The sequence below is a fragment of the Salmo trutta genome, chromosome 25, assembly GCF_901001165.1.
Source record: "Salmo trutta chromosome 25, fSalTru1.1, whole genome shotgun sequence".
Taxonomy (NCBI): domain Eukaryota; kingdom Metazoa; phylum Chordata; class Actinopteri; order Salmoniformes; family Salmonidae; genus Salmo; species Salmo trutta.
The window spans coordinates 3,046,527-3,069,365 of NC_042981.1; the positions used below are offsets into that span (position 1 = coordinate 3,046,527).

General features: G+C 45.9%; 2 protein-coding genes across 2 annotated transcripts in view; both read left to right on the forward strand.

Annotated features, from left to right (window-relative positions):
• LOC115161837 (polypeptide N-acetylgalactosaminyltransferase 16-like) overlaps positions 1–13,848 on the forward strand; it is a 52,853-nt gene extending 39,005 nt beyond the window's left edge. The window contains exons 7-15 of the mRNA XM_029712645.1: positions 2,640–2,727; positions 2,991–3,075; positions 5,595–5,698; positions 8,228–8,354; positions 9,374–9,466; positions 9,836–9,919; positions 10,677–10,806; positions 12,356–12,472; positions 13,661–13,848. Of these exons, the coding sequence (XP_029568505.1) occupies positions 2,640–2,727; positions 2,991–3,075; positions 5,595–5,698; positions 8,228–8,354; positions 9,374–9,466; positions 9,836–9,919; positions 10,677–10,806; positions 12,356–12,472; positions 13,661–13,804 (972 nt within the window). The 3' untranslated portion in view covers positions 13,805–13,848. The remainder of the gene's footprint in view (positions 1–2,639; positions 2,728–2,990; positions 3,076–5,594; positions 5,699–8,227; positions 8,355–9,373; positions 9,467–9,835; positions 9,920–10,676; positions 10,807–12,355; positions 12,473–13,660) is intronic.
• A 5,527-nt stretch (positions 13,849–19,375) lies between these two features.
• numb (NUMB endocytic adaptor protein) overlaps positions 19,376–22,839 on the forward strand; it is a 64,890-nt gene continuing 61,426 nt past the window's right edge. Inside the window, exon 1 of the mRNA XM_029712637.1 lies at positions 19,376–19,838. The gene's annotated coding sequence lies outside the window, so the exon portion shown is untranslated. The remainder of the gene's footprint in view (positions 19,839–22,839) is intronic.

Here is a 22,839-nt window from a genome sequence, read left to right on the forward strand (position 1 = left end):
TCTGGGTTCAACACAGTGAACACAGAGTACACCCTGGGTTCAATCTGGGTTCAACACAGAGTACACCCTGGGTTCAGTCTGGGTTCAACACAGAGTACACCCTGGGTTCAATCTGGGTTCAACACAGAGTACACCCTGGGTTCAATCTGGGTTCAACACAGTGAACACAGAGTACACCCTGGGTTCAATCTGGGTTCAACACAGAGTACACCCTGGGTTCAATCTGGGTTCAACACAGAGTACACCCTGAGTTCAATCTGGGTTCAACACAGAGTACACCCTGGGTTCAATCTGGGTTCAACACAGAGTACACCCTGTGTTCAATCTGGGTCTGACACAGAGTACACCCTGGGTTCAATCTGGGTCTGACACAGAGTACACCCTGAGTTCAATCTGGGTTCAACACATCTAACTCTTTCTATTAGTGCTGAGTAATTAGACCTTTTTGAGGTCGTTTCGGTTCAATTATCACAAATGAATCACGGTTTTCGATTCAGATAAAACATTTTAGACATGAAATGCATTATGTGGGTATAACGCTGTAACAACACAGAATAATGAATTAAAGTCCCATGATGGTAGTCCATTACTGCTTATCACTAATTAACCATCATTTATTCGCATTAACTTTAATAAACTATTTTAGTTGTTGTGTATATTTCTTTAGTTTTATTTGACTTTATTATTTCATTAAAAAGCTCTATAGATCTGCTGTCTGACAAAAATCACTATTTTGTAGTTCTTCAAAGTAAATAAATACTATGACTGCTGAAAATCAACTATCAATCACTTAGATCAGGTACTTTCAGGTGGAGATACCTGGTGAAGCAACAGCTGCTCTCAATATCTCCTCACCATCACTTAGATCAGGTACTTTCAGGTAGAGATACCTGGTGAAGCAACAGCTGCTCTCAATATCTCCTCACAATCACTTAGATCAGGTACTTTCAGGTAGAGATACCTGGTGAAGCAACAGCTGCTCTCAATATCTCCTCACAATCACTTAGATCAGGTACCTTCAGGTGGAGATACCTGGTGAAGCAACAGCTGCTCTCAATATCTCCTCACAATCACTTAGATCAGGTACCTTCAGGTAGAGATACCTGGTGAAGCAACAGCTGCTCTCAATACCTCCTCACAATCACTTAGATCAGGTACTTTCAGGTGGAGATACCTGGTGAAGCATATGCTCTTCTCTCTTCGCCGTCTCGCGCAATGGTTTATGGTCAATTGCAGTTAATTACCACGTTTTCTGCACTTAACTAATGTAGAATATTGGCCTGTTGGAAACTACAACTCCCTACTACATCACACAGTTCAGTCTGGATCTGATTTATCTCTAGAGAAACTACAACTCCCTACTACATCACACAGTTCAGGCTGGATCTGATTTATCTCTAGAGAAACTACAACTCCCTACTACATCACACAGTTCAGGCTGGATCTGATTTATCTCTAGAGAAACTACAACTCCCTACTACATCACACAGTTCAGGCTGGATCTGATTTATTTCTAGAGAAACTACAACTCCCTACTACATCACACAGTTCAGGCTGGATCTGATTTATCTCTAGAGAAACTACAACTCCCTACTACATCACACAGTTCAGGCTGGATCTGATTTATCTCTAGAGAAACTACAACTCCCTACTACATCACACAGTTCAGTCTGGATCTGATTTATCTCTAGAGAAACTACAACTCCCTACTACATCAGAAGAGCATGGCAGAATGGTGAACTTACTAAATGAAATGAGAAGTTGACTGTGTGATAATAGGTTGCTTCTTGTGTAAATATTTTCTGTCTGGATTTTAATGATTTGTAAGTTCAGGCTGGATGGGATTTATCTGTAGAGAAACCGCAGTGAGCTCACAGAAGAAAGAAAAAAAACGAAATGGAATTCAAAATAATTGAACGAACTTCGGTCAATTAGTTGTTAAAAAACCAAATAACAAAATGTTGGTTAATCGCTCAACATTAACCTCTATTCAAAGAACCTGGACTGTAATTGGAAACAGTCGCTATGACTGTCTCTTTTTGTAAAGCTAATCCACTGCAAGACACACACACGTGACACACACACACGTGACACACACACACACACACACACACACACACACACACACACACACCATCAGCACCACTCTAATGTGCTGTAACCGCTGAGGCTGGGGGGGGGGGTTCTGTTGTCATCGTGCGATTTTAACCAGGGGAATGATGAGCGAGCAAAGGTGACTAATATCACAGTTGGACAAATAGCTGACACGACGCTCGCTCGATGACGTCATCGGCGTGACTGAATTGTAATTGTAAACATTTCTCTTCTTCTTGACTACAAAACAGAGTGGAGTCTGCTGAAGGGGAGGACGGGCTCCATAGTAATGGCTGGAAACGGAGTCAACGGGAATGACATCAAAACACATGGAAACCATGTATTTGATCTATTTGATACCGTTCCACCTATTCCGCTCCAGTCATTACTACGAGCCCGTCCTCCCCTAATTAAGGTGCCACCAACCTCCTGTGGTAGAAACACCGTGTTTTGACGTAATTGTTGTTGATGCTGAGGTGGTGCTGGAGATGTGTGTGTGTGTGTGTGTGTGTGTATGACCGTGCCTCTCTCTCTCCTCTCCCCAGGACCGTACCCGGGTGGTCAGCCCCATCATCGATGTCATCAGCCTGGATAACTTTGCCTACTTGGCAGCTTCAGCTGACTTAAGGGGAGGTCAGTATGATTACTGTATGAGAACACACACACACACACTTAAGCACGAACGCATGCACGCACGCCCATACACACACACACTCTCATTAGTTTTACTATCCTTGTGGGGACCAAACAATTGATTCCCATTCAACATCCTATTTTCCATAACCCCATACCCCTAAACCTAACCCCTAAACCCAAACCCAAATTCTAACCCTAAACATAAGCCTAAACTATCCATTTTCCTTGTGGGAATGCCCCCCTCCCTCTCTGTCTCTCAGGGTTTGACTGGAGTCTACACTTTAAATGGGAGCAGATTCCCATCGAACAGAAGATGTCCAGGAATGACCCCACACTGCCTATCAGGTAGCTAGTTATGTTGATGTGGTCCCCACACTGCCTATCAGGTAGCTAGTTATGTTGATGTGGTCTCCACACTACCTATCAGGTAGCTACAGTAGTTATGTTGATGTGGTCCCCACACTGCCTATCAGGTAGCTAGTTATGTTGATGTGGTCCCCACACTGCCTATCAGGTAGCTAATTATGTTGATGTGGTCCCCACACTGCCTATCAATTAGCTAGTTATGTTGATGTGGTCTCCACACTGCCTATCAGGTAGCTAGTTATGTTGATGTGGTCTCCACACTGCCTATCAGGTAGCTAGTTATGTTGATGTGGTCCCCACACTGCCTATCAGGTAGCTAGTTATGTTGATGTGGTCCCCACACTGCCTATCAGGTAGCTAGTTATGTTGATGTGGTCTCCACACTGCCTATCAGGTAGCTACAGTAGTTATGTTGATGTGGTCCCCACACTGCCTATCAGGTAGCTAGTTATGTTGATGTGGTCCCCACACTGCCTATCAGGTAGCTAGTTATGTTGATGTGGTCTCCACACTGCCTATCAGGTAGCTACAGTAGTTATGTTGATGTGGTCTCCACACTGCCTATCAGGTAGCTACAGTAGTTATGTTGATGTGGTCTCCACACTGCCTATCAGGTAGCTAGTTATGTTGATGTGGTCTCCACACTGCCTATCAGGTAGCTACAGTAGTTATGTTGATGTGGTCTCCACACTGCCTATCAGGTAGCTACAGTAGTTATGTTGATGTGGTCTCCACACTGCCTATCAGGTAGCTACAGTAGTTATATTGATGTGGTCTCCACACTGCCTATCAGGTAGCTAGTTATGTTGATGTGGTCTCCACACTGCCTATCAGGTAGCTACAGTAGTTATTTTGATGTGGTCCCCACACTGCCTATCAGGTAGCTACAGTAGTTATGTTGATGTGGTCTCCACACTGCTTATCAGGTAGCTAGTTATGTTGTGGTCTCCACACTGCCTATCAGGTAGCTAGTTATGTTGATGTGGTCTCCACACTGCCTATCAGGTAGCTAGTTATGTTGATGTGGTCTCCACACTGCCTATCAGGTAGCTACAGTAGTTATGTTGATGTGGTCTCCACACTGCCTATCAGGTAGCTAGTTATGTTGATGTGGTCTCCACACTGCCTATCAGGTAGCTAGTTATGTTGATGTGGTCTCCACACTGCCTATCAGGTAGATACAGTAGTTATGTTGATGTGGTCCCCACACTGCCTATCAGGTTGCTACAGTAGTTATGTTGATGTGGTCTCCACACTGCTTATCAGGTAGCTAGTTATGTTGTGGTCTCCACACTGCCTATCAGGTAGCTAGTTATGTTGATGTGGTCTCCACACTGCCTATCAGGTAGCTACAGTAGTTATGTTGATGTGGTCTCCACACTGCCTATCAGGTAGCTAGTTATGTTGATGTGGTCTCCACACTGCCTATCAGGTAGCTACAGTAGTTATGTTGATGTGGTCTCCACACTGCCTATCAGGTAGCTAGTTATGTTGATGTGGTCTCCACACTGCCTATCAGGTAGCTAGTTATGTTGATGTGGTCTCCACACTGCCCATCAGGTAGCTAGTTATGTTGATGTGGTCTCCACACTGCCTATCAGGTAGCTACAGTAGTTATGTTGATGTGGTCTCCACACTGCCTATCAGGTAGCTAGTTATGTTGATGTGGTCCCCACACTGCCTATCAGGTAGCTACAGTAGTTATGTTGATGTGGTCTCCACACTGCCTATCAGGTAGCTAGTTATGTTGATGTGGTCCCCACACTGCCTATCAGGTAGCTAGTTATGTTGATGTGGTCCCCACACTGCCTATCAGGTAGCTACAGTAGTTATGTTGATGTGGTCTCCACACTGCCTATCAGGTAGCTAGTTATGTTGATGTGGTCCCCACACTGCCTATCAGGTAGCTAGTTATGTTGATGTGGTCTCCACACTGCCTATCAGGTAGCTAGTTATGTTGATGTGTTCTCCACACTGCCTATCAGGTAGCTAGTTATGTTGATGTGTTCTCCACACTGCCTATCAGGTAGCTAGTTATGTTGATGTGGTCTCCACACTGCCTATCAGGTAGCTAGTCATGTTGATGTGGTCTCCACACTGCCTATCAGGTAGCTACAGTAGTTATGTTGATGTGGTCTCCACACTGCCTATCAGGTAGCTAGTTATGTTGATGTGGTCCCCACACTGCCTATCAGGTAGCTAGTTATGTTGATGTGGTCTCCACACTGCCTATCAGGTAGCTAGTTATGTTGATGTGTTCTCCACACTGCCTATCAGGTAGCTAGTTATGTTGATGTGTTCTCCACACTGCCTATCAGGTAGCTAGTTATGTTGATGTGGTCTCCACACTGCCTATCAGGTAGCTAGTTATATTGATGTGGTCCCCACACTGCCTATCAGGTAGCTAGTTATGTTGATGTGGTCTCCACACTGCCCAACAGGTAGCTACAGTAGTTATGTTGATGTGGTCTCCACACTACCTGTGTTCTCTGCTATAGAACTCCAGTGATTGCAGGAGGGATCTTTGTGATGGACAAGAGCTGGTTCAACCACCTGGGGCAATACGACACTCACATGGACATCTGGGGAGGAGAGAACTTTGGTGAGATCACTGAGGGAAGGGGGGGAAGGGGGGGGGGGGGGGGAAGGAGGGGGGGTTGTGCGTTCGTGTGCATGCGTGAGTTTGACTGTTTAATTCACTGAGACTGTTTCTGTCCTGTCTGATTAGATAACCAAAGATATCTGGAGAGAAGGACATAATGTCATGTCCAGATGAACATGTCCAGATGAGGTGACAGCAGTGAGCGACAGACAGGCAGACAGACAGACAGACAGACAGACAGACAGACAGACAGACAGACAGACAGACAGACAGACAGACAGACAGACAGACAGACAGACAGACAGACAGACAGACAGACAGACAGACAGACAGACATCATGTTACAGTAGGGCCTTAGAGATATCAACACATTGACTATGTAGCATACAGATCTGGGTTTTGCTTGACAAATTACTTTGAATACAGATGTGGGATCTTTATTTGACCAGAATAAAAACCCCATCCATCTGACACTCCAGGAAAACTCAAGCGAACGCTAAGTATTTCAACCCACACATACACACTCTCTCACTCTCACTCACTCACTCACTCACTCACTCACTCACTCACTCACTCACTCACTCACTCTCCTCCAATCCCTATTTCATAACAACTTCTGGTACACACCATCTGGCCCATGAACGTGACTGACATATGGCTTTAGATAGGATCTCTACATTAACAGGACTGACATATGGTGATTGATGATGTGATTGGACCAGTTGGTGATTGATGATGTGATTGGACCAGCTGGTGATTGATGATGTGATTGGACCAGCTGGTGATTGATGATGTGATTGGACCAGCGGGTGATTGATGATGTGATTGGACCAGCTGGTGATTGATGATGTGATTGGACCAGCTAGTGATTGATTGATGTGACTGGACCAGCTGGTGATTGATTGATTGATGTGATTGGACCAACTGGTGATTGATTGATGTGACTGGACCAGCTGGTGATTGATTGATGTGACTGGACCAGCTGGCGATTGATGATGTGACTGGACCAGCTGGTGATTGATGATGTGATTGGACCAGCTGGTGATTGATGATGTGACTGGACCAGCTGGTGATTTATTGATGTGATTGGACCAGCTAGTGATTGATTTCTGTGACTGGACCAGCTGGTGATTGATTGATTGATGTGATTGGACCAACTGGTGATTGATTGATGTGACTGGACCAGCTGGTGATTGATTCATGTGACTGGACCAGCTGGTGATTGATGATGTGACTGGACCAGCTGGTGATTGATGATGTGACTGGACCAGCTGGTGATTGATGATGTGACTGGACCAGCTGGTGATTGATTGATGTGACTGGACCAGCTGGTGATTGATGATGTGATTGGACCAGCTGGTGATTGATGATGTGATTGGACCAGCTGGTGATGGATGATGTGATTGGACCAGCTGGTCATTGATGATGTGACTGGACCAGCTGGTGATTGATTGATGTGACTGGACCAGCTGGTGATTGATGATGTGATTGGACCAGCTGGTGATTGATGATGTGACTGGACCAGCTGGTGATTGATTGATGTGACTGGACCAGCTGGTGATTGATGATGTGATTGGACCAGCTGGTGATTGATGTGACTGGACCAGCTGGTGATTGATTGATGTGATTGGACCAGCTGGTGATTGATTGATGTGATTGGACCAGCTGGTGATTGATGATGTGATTGGACCAGCTGGTGATTGATGATGTGACTGGACCAGCTGGTGATTGATGTGACTGGACCAGCTGGTGATTGATGATGTGATTGGACCAGCTGGTGATTGATGATGTGATTGGACCAGCTGGTGATTGATGATGTGACTGGACCAGCTGGTGATTGATTGATGTGATTGGACCAGCTGGTGATTGATTGATGTGATTGGACCAGCTGGTGATTGATTGATGTGACTGGACCAGCTGGTGATTGATGATGTGATTGGACCAGCTGGTGATTGATGATGTGACTGGACCAGCTGGTGATTGATTGATGTGATTGGACCAGCTGGTGATTGATTGATGTGATTGGACCAGCTGGTGATTGATGATATGATTGGACCAGCTGGTGATTGATGATGTGACTGGACCAGCTGGTGATTGATGTGATTGGACCAGCTGGTGATTGATGATGTGATTGGACCAGCTGGTGATTGATGATGTGACTGGACCAGCTGGTGATTGATGTGACTGGACCAGCTGGTGATTGATGATGTGACTGGACCAGCTGGTGATTGATGATGTGACTGGACAAAATGTGTCTGCTGCATTCTGCTCTGTAGCAGGTTAACTGTGATTATGAAAATTAGACTGTTAGCTCTGGTTTGAAGACCAGACTCTGTTTGTGTGTTTGTGTTTGTGGATGTGTGTAGGTATAATATATACCTATATAAACATATCTATATTAACATATTACCTTAACTCATGCATTCCTCCCAGAGCTTTCGTTCAGGGTGTGGATGTGTGTAGGTATAATGTCCCCTATATAAACATATCTATATTAACATATTACCTTAACTCATGCATTCCTCCCAGAGCTGTCCTTCAGGGTGTGGATGTGTGGTGGGAGTCTGGAGATTCTGCCCTGCAGCAGGGTAGGACACGTCTTCAGGAAGCGACATCCCTACGACTTCCCAGAAGGCAACGCTCTCACATACATCAAGTAAGTGAGCTGCTTGGCTGGGTCGCTCTGATATCCACTCTAGAGATGCACACACACTGACACACACACACACACACACACACACACACACACACACACACACACACACACACAACACACACACACACACACACACACACACACACACACACACACACACACACACACACACACACAACCCACACACACACACACACACACACACACACACTCACTCTTGTCCTGAATCCTAGCCATTCCAAAAGTCTTCTCGGGAATCCTAGCCGTTTCAAACCTCTTCTCTGGGACTCCCAGCTGTTTCAAACCTCTTCTCTGGGACTCCCAACCGTTTCAAACCTCTTCTCTGGGACTCCCAGCTGTTCCAAACCTCTTCTCTGGGACTCCTAGCTGTTCCAAACCTCTTCTCTGGGACTCCCAGCCGTTCCAAACCTCTTCTCTGGGACTCCCAGCTGTTCCAAACCTCTTCTCTGGGACTCCCAGCTGTTTCAAACCTCTTCTCTGGGACTCCCAGCTGTTCCAAACCTCTTCTCTGGGACTCCCAGCTGTTCCAAACCTCTTCTCTGGGACTCCCAGCTGTTCCAAACCTCTTCTCTGGGACTCCCAGCTGTTCCAAACCTCTTCTCTGGGACTCCCAGCTGTTCCAAACCTCTTCTCTGGGACTCCCAGCTGTTCCAAACCTCTTCTCTGGGACTCCCAACCGTTTCAAACCTCTTCTCTGGGACTCCCAGCCGTTTCAAACCTCTTCTCTGGGAACCCTCCTCTCGGGGACATGTATTTTAACTATTCCAGAACTAATCCTCAAACCCTTGGTGAATCAGGTGAGATAGTTCAGAGCTACGACAAAACTGAAATGTCTGGGGTTATTACAGAGAGGAATGCACAATGGAACTGTGTTATTATCCTACCTAACCAGGTGTGTGTGTGTGTGTGTGTGTGTGTGTGTGTGTGTGTGTGTGTGTGTGTGTGTGTGTGTGTGTGTGTGTGTGTGTGTGTGTGTGTGTGTGTGTGTGTGTGGTCAGGAACACGCGTCGGGCAGCGGAGGTGTGGATGGATGAGTATAAACAGTACTACTACTCAGCAAGGCCCTCGGCCCAGGGCAAGGCCTTTGGCAGGTTAGTAGTCCTCTCTGGTACCTTTTAACCAACACTATTCATATCTTTGCTGTTGGATGAAAACCTCAGCTCCAAAACAGATCTTTTCAGGAAATGGAAAAACTGCCATATTTTTCTCTTCCCCTCCCCCCTCCCCCTCTCACCTCCCCCTCTCCCTTCCCTTCTCTCCTCCTCCTCCTCCTCTGCCCCTTCCCTCTCCCCTTTCCCTTCCCTCCCCTCTCCTCTCCCCCTCCCTCTCCCCTCTCCCCCTTCCCTCGCCCTTCCCCCTCTTCCCCTTCCACCCTTCTCTTCCCTCTCCCCTCCCTCCCCTTCCCCCTCTCCCCTTCCACCCTCCCCCCTCCCCCTCTCCATGCTCATTCCTTCCTGTAGCATTGCAGACCGGCTGACTCTACGACACAAGCTGAACTGCAAGTCCTTCCATTGGTATATGGAGAACGTTTACCCTGAGCTAAGGTGAGAGGAGAGAGTCTCTGGGTGCGGCCCAATAACCCCTCCTTACTCCTGAAGTGTGCACTCGTTCGCTACTCCCAACAAATGTTAAAGCATTGGGATGGGTGGGTAGGCATTGGCTAGAGGGAGTTTCCATCAAGCTGTCATTTCCTTTTGTGAAGGGAAGTGAACAAGTGCACACTTCGGGAGAAAGGAGAGATTTGGGACACAGCCTATCTACTACGGGCTTACCACCCAGGTGTTCTGTATAACAGTATAGCCACCTCACTAGTAGAGGGGAGACGATTATCAATATGCCATAAATCAACTGGGTTCACCTGCATTCTACTGTTCCACTTTATGTCTCCAGGCTAACCACTCAACCACTCTGTTACAGTACTGTCAACCACTCAACCACTCTGTTACACTACTGTCAACCTCTGTTTCTCTCTCTTCATTACCTCCTGTTCCTCTCTCTCTCTTCATTACCTCCTGTTCCTCTCTCTCTCTCTTCATTACCTCCTGTTCCTCTCTCTCTCTTCCTACCTCTCTCTCCTTTTCACCCTCTCACCTCTCTCTCTCTCTCTCATCGTTCTCTCTCACGTCTCTCTTCTATCACCTCTCTCATCTCTCTCTCACCTCTCTCTCCCTTTCGCTCTTTCGCTCTCACGTCTCTCCCCCTTTCTCTCTCACGTCTCTCTTATCTCTCTCTCACCTCTCTCTCTCTCTCTATTCTCTATCACCTCTCTCTTATCTCTCTCTCACCTCTTGTGTCTCCCAGGATCCCGGAGCGGGATGCAGTGTCCAGTGTGTTGAGACAGGGAGGGTTGTGTCTGGAGAGCCTTGGTTCAGACAGCCTGGGTCTGGCAGAGTGTAGTAAAGGCTCTGGAGCGATGAGGCCACAGTCACAGGTCAGTACCATCACCCACCACTAGGGACAGGTCAGTACCATCACCCGCCACTAGGGACAGGTCAGTACCATCACCCACCACTAGGGACAGGTCAGTACCACCACCCACCACTAGGGACAGGTCAGTACCACCACCCACCACTAGGGACAGGTCAGTACCATCACCCACCACTAGGGACAGGTCAGTACCACCCCCCACCACTAGGGACAGGTCAGTACCACCACTCACCACTAGGGACAGGTCAGTACCACCACCCACCACTAGGGACAGGTCAGTACCACCACCCACCACTAGGGACAGGTCAGTACCACCACCCACCACTAGGGACAGGTCAGTACCATCACCCACCACTAGGGACAGGTCAGTACCATCACCCACCACTAGGGACAGGTCAGTACCATCACCCGCCACTAGGGATAGCTAGTGGTTATGGGAGTGTTAGTGTGTGTAGTAGTAATAATAATAATAATAATAATAATTTGGGGGGTGCTTGTGTGTCTTATTTCTCCTGTATATTGTGAGAGCTGTGTGTATCCATGGGTTGTTCAAGGAAGAGCATCAGTGATTTAGCCTCCTGCCCTGTTGCTTTGAGATGCACTCTGTTGTTATGTCAGTCACTACTAACCCCATCTCTGTCTCTCTGTCTCTCTGTCTCTCTCTCCCGAATTCAATTCAATTCAATTCGCTTTATTGGCATGACGTAACAATATACATATTGCCAAAGCTTACTTTGGATATTTACAATATAAAAAATAAATAAAAATGAGAATCAAAAATTGTCAACGGGACAACAGTAACAACAATAACCAACGGTCAATATAACCATACATTCAACAATAACAATAATCATACAGTTGAGGACATGTGCAGGTTTATTGGTCTGTCAGACACTTTCCCTCAACTTATGGCAGGCAGCAATGTAGTGCGCTGCCAACCCACAGCTCTCTGCGTCCTCCCCCAACAGGATGGGTAGCCTATCCTCATCAGAGAGGTCTTTAAAACCTTGAATAAGGGTTTCAAATTTGGGGAAATGACACTCTCTAATTGTTTTATATTTTTGACATTTTGTCAGGAAATGCAGCTCCGTCTCAGGTTCTGCTGTTGTGGAGTGGTTGCACAGCCTTTCCGCTACAGGGAGCAAGGTTTTCCTGTGTCCACCCTTCACAATGGCAAAGCTGTGCTCACTGAGCCTGTACTTTGTCAAGGTTTTGATCAGTAACCATGGTCAAATATTTAGCCATAGTGTACTGTCGATTTAGGGCCAGATAGCACTGCATTTTGCTTTGTGTTTGTGCTTCCCAATAAGAAATGTAGTTTTGTTTTGACTGTGTTGTAATTTGGTTTATTCTGATTGATTGGATGTTCTGGTCCTGAGGCTTCAGTGTGTTAGTAGAACAGGTTTGTGAACTCAGCCCCAGGACCAGCTGGATGAGGGGACTCTTTTCTTTGCTCAGCTCTTGGCATTGCAGGGCTTGGTAATTCTCTCTCTCTCTCTCTCTCTCTCTCTCTCTCTCTCCTCTCTCTCCTCTCTCTCCTCTCTCTCTCTCAGAGATGGCAGCTGGTGGAGCCTCTTCTCCGCCAGCAGGACATCTGTCTGGCCATCACAGCTTTCACTGCCGGGTCAAAGGTCAAGATGGAACCCTGCAACATGAAAGAGCCCCGACAGGTGAGATAGACAGACAGGTGAGACAGACAGACAGACAGGTGAGACAGACAGACGAGACAGACAGGTGAGATAGATTGACAGACAGGTGAGACAGACGAGACAGACAGGTGAGACAGACAGACAGGTGAGACAGACACACAAGACAGACAGACGAGATAGACAGACAGGTGTGTATGGGACGTGGACCAGCCTCTCCTCTCCCTACGGCCCCGTCAGCCTTCCCATTATACTGTCTCCCAAGTGGCGCAGCGGTCTAAGGCACCGCATCTCAGTGCTAGAGGCGTCACTACAGACACCCTGGTTCGAATCCAGGCTGTATCACAACCGGCCATGATTGGGAGTCCCATAAAGGCGGCGCACAATTGGCCCAGCGTCGTCTGGGTTTGCCCGGGGTAGGCCGTCATTGTAAATAAGGATTTGTTCTTAACTGACTTGCCTAGTTAAATAAAGGTTAAATACTGAGCTCTGGTCAACAGTAGTGCACTATATAGGGAATAGGGTGGCATTTGGGATGCTGGTCTGGTCTGAGGTTAGCCTCACAGCTACAGTATTATTCTATAATAAAACACAAATCCTAGTTTGGATAGAAATATGATTCCCTTTGAGTTCCTATCTAAAGCCATGTTGAGATTCTATCTATCTATCTAATAATGTAGTCTATCTATCTAATAATGTAATCTATCTATCCATCTAATAATGTAGTCTATCTATCTATCTATCCATCTAATAATGTAGTCTATCTATCTATCCATCTAATAATGTAGTCTGTCTGTCTGTCTAATAATGTAGTCTATCTATCATCTATCTATCTAATAATGTAATCTATCTATCTATCATCTATCTATCTATCTAATAATGTAATCTATCTATCTATCTATCTATCTAATAATGTAGTCTATCTATCTATCTATCTATCTATCTATCTATCTATCTATCTATCTATCTATCTAATAATGTAATCTATCTATCTATCTATCTATCTATCTATCTATCTATCTATCTATCTATCTATCTAATAATGTAATCTATCTATCTATCTATCTATCTATCTATCTATCTATCTATCTATCTATCTATCTATCTATCTATCTATCTATCTATCTATCTATCTAATAATGTAATCTATCTATCCCCCCTCTCTCACCCCTCCCTCCCCCCTCTCCCCCCATCGTTCTACCCCTCCTGTAGAAGTGGAAGCAGAAAGGGCCGACCCTGCAGCACGTGGTTAGTGGTCTGTGTCTTGACAGTCAGCTTTCTGTTGGCCCTCCTGCCATCGCTCAGTGTTGGCCCCAGCTGGCCAGTCAGGTCTGGGAGCCACAACTCATCACCTGATTACATGAAACCTGGTGGCCGGAGAGAAGAGGGGGAAGAGGAAATCTGGTGGCTGGGGAGAAGAAGAGGAAGAGGAACTCTGGTGGCTGGGGAGAAGAGGGGGAAGAGGAACTCTGGTGGCTGGGGAGAAGGGGAGGAAGAGGAACTCTGGTGGCTGGGGAGAAGGGGAGGAAGAGGAACTCTGGTGGCTGGGGAGAAGGGGAGGAAGAGGAACTCTGGTGGCTGGGGAGAAGGGGAGGAAGAGGAACTCTGGTGGCCGGGGAGAAGGGGAGGAAGAGGAACTCTGGTGGCTGGGGAGAAGAGGAGGAAGAGGAACTCTGGTGGCCGGGGAGAAGGGGAGGAAGAGGAACTCTGGTGGCTGGGGAGAAGAGGAGGAAGAGGAACTCTGGTGGCTGGGGAGAAGAGGAGGAAGAGGAACTCTGGTGGCCGGAGAGAAGAGGAGGAAGATGAAGAGTTTGGTGGAATGGAGGAGAGGAGAGAAAGAGGCATGGGCTTGGCATGCAGAGGACACAAAGAATCACGTCTGTCTCCACACTGTCCTCCTTCCCTCCGTGGGAGACCGAGGAGAGAGAGAGGGGGAGACGAGAATGTGGTAAACAACTCTACTTTGTTGATGTTTACCCCGGATGTTTCTGTCACGAATGTCAGACTGACAAGAGCCACACCAAGGAGCCTGAGATGAAAGATCTGGAGGCCTTCAACAACCGACCTGGAACAGACACAAGCCTGTTAGAGGCCTCAACTGTACATTATCAAAAGTCTGGGCCCATATTCATAAAGAGTCTCAGAGTAGGACACTAGGATCAGGTCATCAAGAGTCTCAGTAGGAGTGGTGATCCTAGAACATAATGAATAACATCACATGGACCTGGGGGACCTGATCCTAGATCATAATGACCTGGGGGACCTGATCCTAGATCATAATGACCTGGGGGACCTGATCCTAGATCATAATGACCTGGGGGACATGATCCTAGATCATAATGACCTGGGGGACCTGATCCTAGATCATAATGACCTGGGGGACCTGATCCTAGAACATAATGAATAACAATACATGGACCTGGGGGACCTGATCCTAGATCATAATGACCTGGGGGACCTGATCCTAGATCATAATGACCTGGGGGACCTGATCCTAGATCATAATGACCTGGGGGACCTGATCCTAGATCAGCACCCCTGCTGTGAGACGCGTTATGAATACGGGCCCAGGTCTTACCTGTACACTGTCACAACTTCAACTGTTTCTTGCACATCTCACATTTTATTGTCCTTCAATAAATCCCGGACAACAAATTGCCAAATGTGTATATTTCACTGAATAGCTGTTTTTTAAAAAGTGTTCACGTAAAGCATTTTCAGGAACATTATTTGTTGTTTTGCATGGTCAAGCCCCAAAATAATGTTTAGTTTTTTTTCTTTGTGATTTTTATGTAAATATTAATAAACACTAAAAATCTGCTTGGATTTTGCGTTCAAGTTAAAGTACGTTGTTGGTATAATGATCGGTTTCCAGTTCTTTAAATGCATAATCGTTAGCCTGGGTACCAGTCAGTTTGTGCCATCTTGCCACTTCTTGTCACAAGAAGGTACCCAGGCTACTGTTATTCTACTTTTGTTGTTGTTGACACAGAGATACAGTACCATGCATGTCCAAGAGGGGGAATTCATTGTAATGTACAGTTATTACCCAGAACGTGAGAACCTGTCGGCTGCAGCACAACACCACTAGAGGGCAGGTTAACCTCATAAATAGAGAATGTTGGTACACAAAAAAGTATCTGCCTTCATGCAGCCGATTGTACTTCTTGTGTTCGTAACCAAGCGGGAATTTATCACATACGACTTGGAAAAATCTACTTGAACGGCCCTCCAACAGGTAATTACTAGTGGGAAACTCCTCTATCATAGTGGGAAACTCCTCTATCGTAGTGGGAAACTCCTCTATCATAGTGGGAAACTCCTCTATCGTAGTGGGAAACTCCTCTATCATAGTGGGGAAACTCCTCTATCGTAGTGGGAAACTCCTCTATCATAGTGGGGAAACTCTCTATCATAGTGGGAAACTCCTCTATCATAGTGGGGAAACTCCTCTATCATAGTGGGAAACTCCTCTATCGTAGTGGGAAACTCCTCTATCATAGTGGGGAAACTCCTCTATCGTAGTGGGAAACTCCTCTATCGTAGTGGGGAAACTCCTCTATCGTAGTGGGAAACTCCTCTATCGTAGTGGGGAAACTCCTCTATCGTAGTGGGGAAACTCTCTATCGTAGTGGGGAAACTCCTCTATCGTAGTGGGAAACTCCTCTATCGTAGCGGGAAACTCCTCTATCGTAGTGGGAAACTCCTCTATCGTAGTGGGGAAACTCCTCTATCATAGTGGGAAACTCCTCTATCGTAGTGGGGAAACTCCTCTATCGTAGCGGGGAAATTCCTATATTGTAGTGGGAAACTCCTCTATCATAGAGGGGAAACTCCTCTATCGTAGTGGGGAAACTCCTCTATCGTAGTGGGAAACTCCTCTATCGTAGTGGGAAACTCCTCTATCGTAGTGGGGAAACTCCTCTATCGTAGTGGGGAAACGCCTCTATCATAGAGGGAAACTCCTCTATCGTAGTGGGAAACTCCTCTATCGTAGTGGGAAACTCCTCTATCGTAGTGGGGAAACTCCTCTATCGTAGTGGGGAAACTCCTCTATCGTAGTGGGAAACTCCTCTATCGTAGTGGGAAACTCCTCTATCGTAGTGGGAAACTCCTCTATCGTAGTGGGGAAACTCCTCTATCGTAGTGGGAAACTCCTCTATCGTAGTGGGGAAACTCTCTATCGTAGTGGGAAACTCCTCTATCGTAGTGGGAAACTCCTCTATCGTAGTGGGGAAACTCCTCTATCGTAGTGGGGAAACTCCTCTATCGTAGTGGGAAACTCCTCTATCGTAGTGGGAAACTCCTCTATCGTAGTGGGAAACTCCTCTATCGTAGTGGGGAAACTCCTCTATCGTAGTGGGAAACTCCTCTATCGTAGTGGGGAAACTCTCTATCGTAGTGGGAAACTCCTCTATCGTAGTGGGAAAATGACCTTGATAAGTCATTTTTTTGGCAGTTAAATGCAACAAAACGATCTTCATTTTTTTTTACGTTATAAATTTGTTAAAAGCAGGATAGCATTTTTGTTTGTTTATGGTTTACACAGCTTGTTGGCCAATAGCTAATCAGCGTTTCACAATGAGTTCAAAGCACTTGAATTCATCCGACTGGTATTTTACAAATTCCCATCTCCTACGTGATTACAAACGCAGCCTCTGTGTCTGAGAAGGGCTGTTTTTGTAACTTACGTGGGGTGTATTCATTACTTGCAAACCATAGGAGGAAAAAAAGTGTTGCAACAAACAAACAAAAAAATGTGTGTTTCTTTTAGGTCAAGTTCAGGTCCCATTTCATCCCGTTTGCTTCCGTTTGGTTCCTACTGAATACAACCCCAGATCTTTCAAGAATAGAACGGCCACTCTCCTGTCCATCAAACCTGTGTGTCGGGACTATTTTCTGTTCTCACTCAGCATGGTTGTCCCTATCCTCTCGCCTTTCTCCTCAAGTGTGCAGCTGTTTCACTTGCCTTCGTGGATTAGAAAAGGAAATGATTGGTACATGGAAACTACCTCCAGCCCATGCTTACACCAATCTAATGCTTTTACATTTGTTGGGAGTAGTGAACGAGTGCACACTTCAGAAAGAAGGAAAGATTATTGGGGCGCAACCCATAAGTCCTAACACCCACTGAATGAGCTGAGCAACAATGACAGGGTCCTGAGCCTGTTCAGACCGTAGTCTCTGGGTTAGAGAGCATCACACACAGACAGGAGACTCTCTCTGGGTTAGGGTGCATTACACACAGACAGGAGACTCTCTCTGGGTTAGAGAGCCTCACACACAGACAGGAGACTCTCTCTGGGTTAGAGAGCATCACACACAGACAGGAGACTCTCTCTGGGTTAGAGAGAATTACACACAGACAGGAGACTCTCTCTGGGTTAGAGAGCATCACACACAGACAGGAGACTCTCTCTGGGTTAGAGAGCATCACACACAGACAGGAGACTCTCTCTGGGTTAGAGAGCATCACACACAGACAGGAGACTCTCTCTGGGTTAAAGAGCATTACACACAGACAGGAGACTCTCTCTGGGTTAGAGAGCATCGCACACAGACAGGAGACTCTCTCTGGGTTAGAGAGCATCACACACAGACAGGAGACACTCTCTGGGTTAGAGAGCATCACACACAGACAGGAGACTCTTTCTGGGTAAGAGAGCATTACACACAGACAGGAGACTCTCTCTGGGTTAGAGAGCATAGCACACAGACAGGAGACTCTCTCTGGGTTAGAGAGCACTACACACAGACAGGAGACTCTCTCTGGGTTAGAGAGCCTCACACACAGACAGGAGACTCTCTCTGGGTTAGAGAGCATCACACACAGACAGGAGACTCTCTCTGGGTTAGAGAGCATCACACACAGACAGGAGACTCTCTCTGGGTTTATTGACCACCATGATGAGATAGGGAAGAGGGTGCCATTTAAGACACCATGTAGTGCACTACTTTCAACCAGGAATGGCACCCTATTCCCTATGTAAGTGCACTACTTTCAACCAGGAATGACACCCTATTCCATATGTAGTGCACTACTTTTAACCTGATTCCTATGGGCCCTGGTCAAAAGAAGTGGGGGTCATAGGGCTCAGGTAAAAAGGAGTGACTCATTGCTGGCCTTTTGATTGGTGCAGAGCACAAGGAGTTACTGAGAGGAATATATGGCTTTATGGCTCTGCAATTCATCCCTGTGTCACCACTTCAGAATGAAGTGTTCATTCTAATGAATCGTGAAGGAAGAAGTCACCTTATGACATTATATGTTTACAAAGGTTAAGGACCCACCTGGCCATCATTACATTTTACATTTTAGTCATTTAGCAGACGCTCTTATCCAGAGCGACTTACAGTAGTGAATGTATACATTTCATACATTTTTTTCCCCGTACTGGTCCCCCGTGGGAATCGAACCCACAACCCTGGCGTTGCAAACACCATGCTCTACCGACTGAGCCACACGGTCTATGCAGGTTAAGGACCCACCTGGCCATCATGAGTCGGTCTATGCAGGTTAAGGACCCACATGACCATCATGAATCGGTCTATGCAGGTTAAGGACCCACCTGATCATCATGAGTCGTCTATGCAGGTTAAGGACCCACCTGACCATCATGAATCGGTCTATGCAGGTTAAGGACCCACCTGATCATCTTGAGTCGGTCTATGCAGGTTAAGGACCCACCTGACCATCATGAATCGGTCTATGCAGGTTAAGGACCCACCTGATCATCATGAGTCGGTCTATGCAGGTTAAGGACCCACCTGACCATCATGAGTCGGTCTATTCAGATGAGCTCTATTCTATCAAAAAAATCTTATTGGAATCACATTTTTATAGATGGTGTATTTTCAAAATGCACACCATACAGACACACCACAAAAGTGACAGGTTGTAAAGTCCTGCCCCGTTCATGAACACCTTAAATTTCACCTTATACTTGCAGACATTGCTCAATGGATTAGGACAGGGGCAGTCCGTTGCTAAGGGCGAGGTTTGGTTGAATCTGCGAGTGGACTGGCAGGTGAAACTGGACTGCTAGCTAGTGAATATAGCAGCAGGATAAGAGTTCATTTCCAACACTTCTCTGGAATTTAAATCGTTCATGTTCGAGAGATTGGTGATTTGAATTTGACTGACTTTTTTTTGTTGTTGGATCGGGGCCCTGATTCACAGGTAAAGAGACAAGTTAGGTCATTTTGAAAATGATAACTATTTACCGTTCGTCGGGGGAGCTTACTAGAAGAAGAAAAAAATCTATATGTTTTGGCTGGGGTTCATTGCTAGCGACGCTAGCTAGCTATCCAGCAAATGCTAACTTGGTAACTAGCTAGCTGCTGCATTTAATGAACATAATGAGCTACACGTTAACGTTAGCGCAGACTGGTAAGTTATACTATTAAACTAGCAGTCAGAGAACTATATATATATTAATGTTGGTTTACCGGCCAATTTAACGTCTGTGGAAGTGTCATGACGACTCCAGAAGCTACTTAGCTAGCTAACGTTGGCTAACTAGCTAGCCAGGTACCGTTGACGTTTAGTTAACTAGCGGGTAAAAGGTCGGTGCTAACCAACGTTATCGCCTTTTTTAACGACGTCGTTAGAAAAACTTTGCTAAGCTACTGGGCCGACGGTGCTAACTATCTGGCTACTGTCCCGAGTAGCTAGCTAGCTAACGTTGTGTATTGACATCAATTTAACTATCACTTGATTTTTTTTTTTAATGATAACTAGGTAACGTTAGAGGTAGTTTTTTTTTTTAAGTGAAAATGTATAACATAATATGGCCTCAACCTTAGCTACGCAGAGATATTTGTAACGTTAGTCCCAAAGGATTCTTGGCTAACGTTTTAACTAGCTAACTTAGTTATCTCAATGTAGATAATTAACGCTAGCTGGCTGCCTAAAGTAGATAACCTGTCAGGTAGTCTAACCTGAATGGTAACGTGAGTTCAGCAGGTAGTCTCACCTGAATGGTAACGTGAGTTAAGCAGGTAGAGTCACCTGAATGGTAACGTTAGTTCAGCAGGTAGTCTCACCTGAATGGTAACGTTAGTTCAGCAGGTAGTCTCACCTGAATGGTAACGTTAGTTCAGCAGGTAGTCTCACCTGAATGGTAACGTTAGTTCAGCAGGTAGAGTCACCTGAATGGTAACGTTAGTTCAGCAGGTAGTCTCACCTGAATGGTAACGTGAGTTCAGCAGGTAGAGTCACCTGAATGGTAACATTAGTTCAGCAGGTAGAGTCACCTGAATGGTAACGTTAGTTCAGCAGGTAGAGTCACCTGAATGGTAACGTTAGTTCAGCAGGTAGAGTCACCTGAATGGTAACGTGAGTTCAGCAGGTAGTCTCACCTGAATGGTAACGTGAGTTCAGCAGGTAGAGTCACCTGAAGGGTAACGTGAGTTCAGCAGGTAGAGTCACCTGAATGGTAACATTAGTTCAGCAGGTAGAGTCACCTGAATGGTAACATTAGTTCAGCAGGTAGAGTCACCTGAATGGTAACGTGAGTTCAGCAGGTAGTCTCACCTGAATGGTAACGTGAGTTCAGCAGGTAGTCTCACCTGAATGGTAACGTGAGTTCAGCAGGTAGAGTCACCTGAATGGTAACATTAGTTCAGCAGGTAGAGTCACCTGAATGGTAACGTTAGTTCAGCAGGTAGAGTCACCTGAATGGTAACGTTAGTTCAGCAGGTAGAGTCACCTGAATGGTAACGTGAGTTCAGCAGGTAGTCTCACCTGAATGGTAACGTGAGTTCAGCAGGTAGAGTCACCTGAATGGTAACATTAGTTCAGCAGGTAGAGTCACCTGAATGGTAACGTGAGTTCAGCGGGTAGTCTCACCTGAATGGTAACGTGAGTTCAGCAGGTAGTCTCACCTGAATGGTAACGTTAGTTCAGCAGGTAGTCTCACCTGAATGGTAACGTTAGTTCAGCAGGTAGTCTCACCTGAATGGTAACATTAGTTCAGCAGGTAGAGTCACCTGAATGGTAACGTTAGTTCAGCAGGTAGAGTCACCTGAACGGTAACGTGAGTTCAGCAGGTAGAGTCACCTGAACGGTAACGTTAGTTCAGCAGGTAGAGTCGTCACCTGAATGGTAACGTTAGTTCAGCAGGTAGAGTCGGGGACGAGAACACTCAGACAACAGGGAATGAGGTCAAATCCCGGCATAGGCATGTTATTTTGAAAATCATTGTGAAACCACACTTTCTGCACATTGTATTTAGTAATGTATAAGGTTCTGTCTTAAGCATCCTAAATAATGCCATAGATTCAGTGTTTGACAGCAGAAAAAGGGGATTCAAAGCAAAATGGCTGGTGCGAACATGTATGGTACCTGATAATAAGCTATTAAGACCTGCGACTAGCCAACCTGCATGGTACCTGATAATAAGCTATTAAGACCTGCGACTAGTCAACCTGCATGGTACCTGATAATAAGCTATTAAGACCTGCGACTAGTCAACCTGCATGGTACCTGATAATAAGCTATTAAGACCTGCGACTAGTCAACTTGTATGGTACCTGATAATAAGCTATTAAGACCTGCGACTAGTCAACTTGTATGGTACCTGATAATAAGCTATTAAGACCTGCGACTAGTCAACCTGCATGGTACCTGATAATAAGCTATTAAGACCTGCGACTAGTCAACCTGCATGGTACCTGATAATAAGCTATTAAGACCTGCGACTAGTCAACTTGTATGGTACCTGATAATAAGCTATTAAGACCTGTGACTAGTCAACTTGTATGGTACCTGATAATAAGCTATTAAAACCTGTGACTAGTCAACCTGCATGGTACCTGATAATAAGCTATTAAGACCTGCGACTAGTCAACCTTTATGGTACCTGATAATAAGCTATTAAGACCTGTGACTAGTCAACCTGTATGGTACCTGATAATAAGCTATTAAGACCTGCGACTAGTCAACCTGTATGGTACCTGATAATAAGCTATTAAGACCTGTGACTAGTCAACCTGTATGGTACCTGATAATAAGCTATTAAGACCTGCGACAAGTCGCTGCCCCACGGAGATTTGATGAATATTGAGGAAAAAAAACAAATATATGAATCTCAAACGCTGCTTTTCATTGCTGACCTGCAGATGTCACTAATGTTCATTGTGTTTAAAAGCTCGGAGTAATTAATCGGTTTTTCAGCACAATGTGGTGAATGCCCCAAAGGCTTCAGAAAGCCTCGGTTTCCCATCAATAACAATGTCGGAGTTGATTTTCCAACACCCGACTAGCTGACATACACTTGCCTCGATGCCAAGTAGAGGTGGCCGGGTGGGCACAATATGGTCTTGCCTGCAACCCGCGTCCTCCAGGGAAGACCAGGGAAGAACTGCCCAGGGAAGAACCCATCCCCTCT